This window comes from Haplochromis burtoni, unplaced genomic scaffold (assembly GCF_018398535.1).
Source record: "Haplochromis burtoni strain Fernald_Lab_line unplaced genomic scaffold, NCSU_Asbu1 Contig_1563, whole genome shotgun sequence".
NCBI classification, from domain to species: Eukaryota; Metazoa; Chordata; class Actinopteri; order Cichliformes; family Cichlidae; genus Haplochromis; species Haplochromis burtoni.
In genome coordinates, this window is record NW_024583924.1 from 30,924 (window position 1) to 34,270 (window position 3,347).

The window sequence follows — 3,347 nt, forward strand, 5'->3', positions numbered from 1 at the left end:
ACAGAAAACACATACATTTACAAACATTTACAAACTCTGGGTGATCAGAATCTTGATCAGAATCAGAGTTTTTATGCTAACCTGTTTATTTACTATTAAAAACAAACAACCCCCCCCCAGAGAATACATTATTAAAGGTTGCTGGACAGAGTCACCGGTCAGGAATGTAGATACTCATTCATGCTCTAGTTACCCGAAGGATTACTAGTGTTAATACAGTGGTTTCTTTTCTTCTCAGATGAGCAGGAACTGGTGAAGGTGAGGGAAGGGTCAAAGTCTGTCATCCTGCCCTGCGAAACAAAACCTAACCTGTCTGAAGACACCACAGTGGAGTGGACTCGCTCTGACCTCGGACTCATAATGGTGGATGCTTATCCAAACAGAAAAGATGACCCTATGACTCAGGACGACCTTTACGCAAACAGAACAAAGATGAATGAAGACCTGCTGAGAACTGGAGACCTCAGTCTGACCTTAAAAAAACCCACACAGAGAGACAGTGGAGGATACATCTGCACCATCTACAGGGACAAAGACATCCTGAGACAGAAAGTAGTGCTGCAGGTCAAAGGTCATTGCTGTAGATACAAGTCAGAGGTTAGTGCTGCAGATACAGATCAGAAGTCCTATTTATTTCATATAAAATGTCTCCACAGAACAATTTGCACATTGGGCCAGCCTTCTGGTGGGTATCGCAGGTTTCCTGGTTCTCCTGTTGCTTCTTGTGGTTTCTGGAGGTCTTTTATATTATTTTCGTCACTATTTCAAGTCAGGTGAGTCCCTCACACTGCTCTACCCATAATTTCGATGGTGATTTGACTGTGTTCACATAAGATCTTCATGGTTTCTGTGCTGATGTGTGTGAGACATGGCCGACTGTGGAGGCTCAGTCTGTCTGTGCTTCTTCATCCAACACGTCTGCAGCACTTTACAGGACGCTGCAGACTAGTTACCAAAGAACGAGTCAGGAACACATCAGGAACAAACTGAGACACAATCTGACTGAGACTAGAAGACAAGGAGGGGACAGGGAGGTCATGTGACCATCACAGCTGCTGCTGATGTCATCATGTTGTGCTTTGTTGTCTCAGGTTACCAAAAAGTGGTGGATTCAGGGGTGGAGTCTGTCCAGCTGCCGTGCAAAACCGCAGTTAAGTTCTTGAAAGATGCAAAAGTTGAGTGGGAGGACAGAGACAAAAGGAAGGTCCACGTGTATCAGAATGACTCTGACCAGCTTGGAGTACAGGACGAGTTTTACAGAGACCGAACGAAGATGAAGAGAAACTTACTGGAACCTGGAGACCTCAGTCTGACCTTGAAAAATCCCACAGAGGGAGACACAAACACCTACACCTGCACCATCTACAGCAAGGAGGGAAACATCCTGAGCAAGAAACAAGTGGAGCTGAAAGTGAGAGGTCAGTGTTGTGTAAGTTACAGGTTAGAACGTACTTTCATATGACATTTGTGACCTCCTTCAGTCTGAGCTGTTTGCATAACTAAGTCAGCAAAGGTAGAGCTTAGTGATCAGCATCAGATTATTGTAAAAATCTCAAAATATATCAGCAGGTTATTGCATGAAATGTAAAATGCAGTTTTAATTAGCGTTTATATAACCTGCTCTTCTTTGTTTATTCATCTTGATGCATGCTCAATCATCCAGGTAAGTAAATCTCCAAAAGTTGATTCTGTTCATCTGGACGCAGCGTTTTCAGTGGGAGAAACGTTTCCTCACTCATCCAAGTGACTTCTTCAGTCTCAGCTGACTGCAGGTTTCCCCAAATCTTATAAACAGGACATTTGCATAATGACTGAAACCAGCCCACTGAAGGAACAATGGGCTGGGAGGTCAGTTCCTTAATCATTAATATGCAAATATTCATGACAGTTGATCAACAACCATGAGTATCATTCACAGAGAGTTGGGGAAAGGCTGCAATCATTCAGTGGTGCTGTTTCAGTCAACCTCAGTCCTAGTATGTGAAACAACTTTCATTCCTTGAATTTAGAACATGACAATTATTGTTTCATTGGTTGTGTCAATCCAGGTTAGGGCAACAGGTGACTGAATGAAAGAAGCTAGACACAGTCATAGGACTAGAGCACCCTCTATAAATTTTTATGTTTTCCTCCTGAGTGGACAACCATGGTAACTGATGGTTAAGACATCAGCTGGTCTGCAACAGGTTATGTTCAGAGTTTCAGGGTCAGTTTACCTGCAACTGCTGTGAAGAAAAAGTCTCAATGTGTTTGTGTTTGGTCCTAATCTGCTGCCAAGTCTGTTTGACATGCTGGATTTCCAGCTGATAGATTAGAAACTGATCAGTCTATTGATCACACAATATTCCATCAATAGAACTGATTCAGAAATTCTTGTTAATAGATAAAGCCTTAAATCAGCATCCTGATAAATATGAGCTCTAACTGGGGTTTTAGATTCGTTGTTTCACTTACACAAACAGAGGACTGGATATATTGAACTTGACTCTGGATGTATTATAGTAACACCAAATTCTTAAATAAGCAGTCAGCTCACAACACTGTCTCTGATCACTGGAGCAATGCGACATATTTCAGACTGGAATCAGTCAAACGCGTTTGGACTGCTAATATTTCACTTCATCCAGTCATCTTGTGTTTTCCTGTTCTCTCAGTCCCTCAGGTGGAGGTGGATTCAGGAGAGGAGTCTGTCCAGCTAATCATGAAAACCAAAGTTTCCCTGCCTGATGATGCTAAAGTAGAGTGGATGGACAGAAACATATTGAAGGTTCATGTGTATCAGAATGGCTCTGACCGGTATGAAGAACAGGACCTGCATTACAGAGACCGAACACAGTTAACAAAAGACCTGCTGAAGACTGGAGACCTCAGTCTGACCCTGAAGTACCCCACAGACTGGGACAGAGGCATCTACACCTGCACCGTCTACAGCAGGGAGGGAAACATCCTGAAAAAGAAACAAGTGGAGCTGAAAGTCAGAGGTCAGTGCTGTACAAACATGTCAGAGGTGAGAACAATGTTATTGAGATCTGTTTCTCTGAATGAAATCAAATGAGGCAACACAGGACATTTTTTTATACTACAAGCATCTATTCTATAACATACGTCCAGCAGAGGTGGGAAGTAGTGAAGTACAAATACTTTTCCAGGAATCTGTACAAGCTTGAAGGACAAAGACCGCTTGCAGAGGCGAAAGGAGAATGTTTTGTTGTTTACATATATAATTTTTTTTCAAGAATTTCAGGCAAACATTTTTCACTTTATCATTACATATTTAGAATAGAATAGAATAGAATTCAACTTTACTGTCATTGCACATGCACAGGTACAGGGCAACGAAATGCAGT

At 42.1% G+C, this 3,347-nt stretch overlaps 1 protein-coding gene across 1 annotated transcript in view; it reads left to right on the forward strand.

The window, feature by feature from the left end:
- LOC121813340 (butyrophilin-like protein 2) overlaps positions 1-3,347 on the forward strand; it is an 11,363-nt gene that overhangs the window by 5,661 nt on the left and 2,355 nt on the right. The window contains exons 3-6 of the mRNA XM_042217060.1: positions 239-571; positions 657-773; positions 1,092-1,418; positions 2,655-2,981. Coding sequence (XP_042072994.1) covers positions 239-571; positions 657-773; positions 1,092-1,418; positions 2,655-2,981 — 1,104 coding nt within the window. The remainder of the gene's footprint in view (positions 1-238; positions 572-656; positions 774-1,091; positions 1,419-2,654; positions 2,982-3,347) is intronic.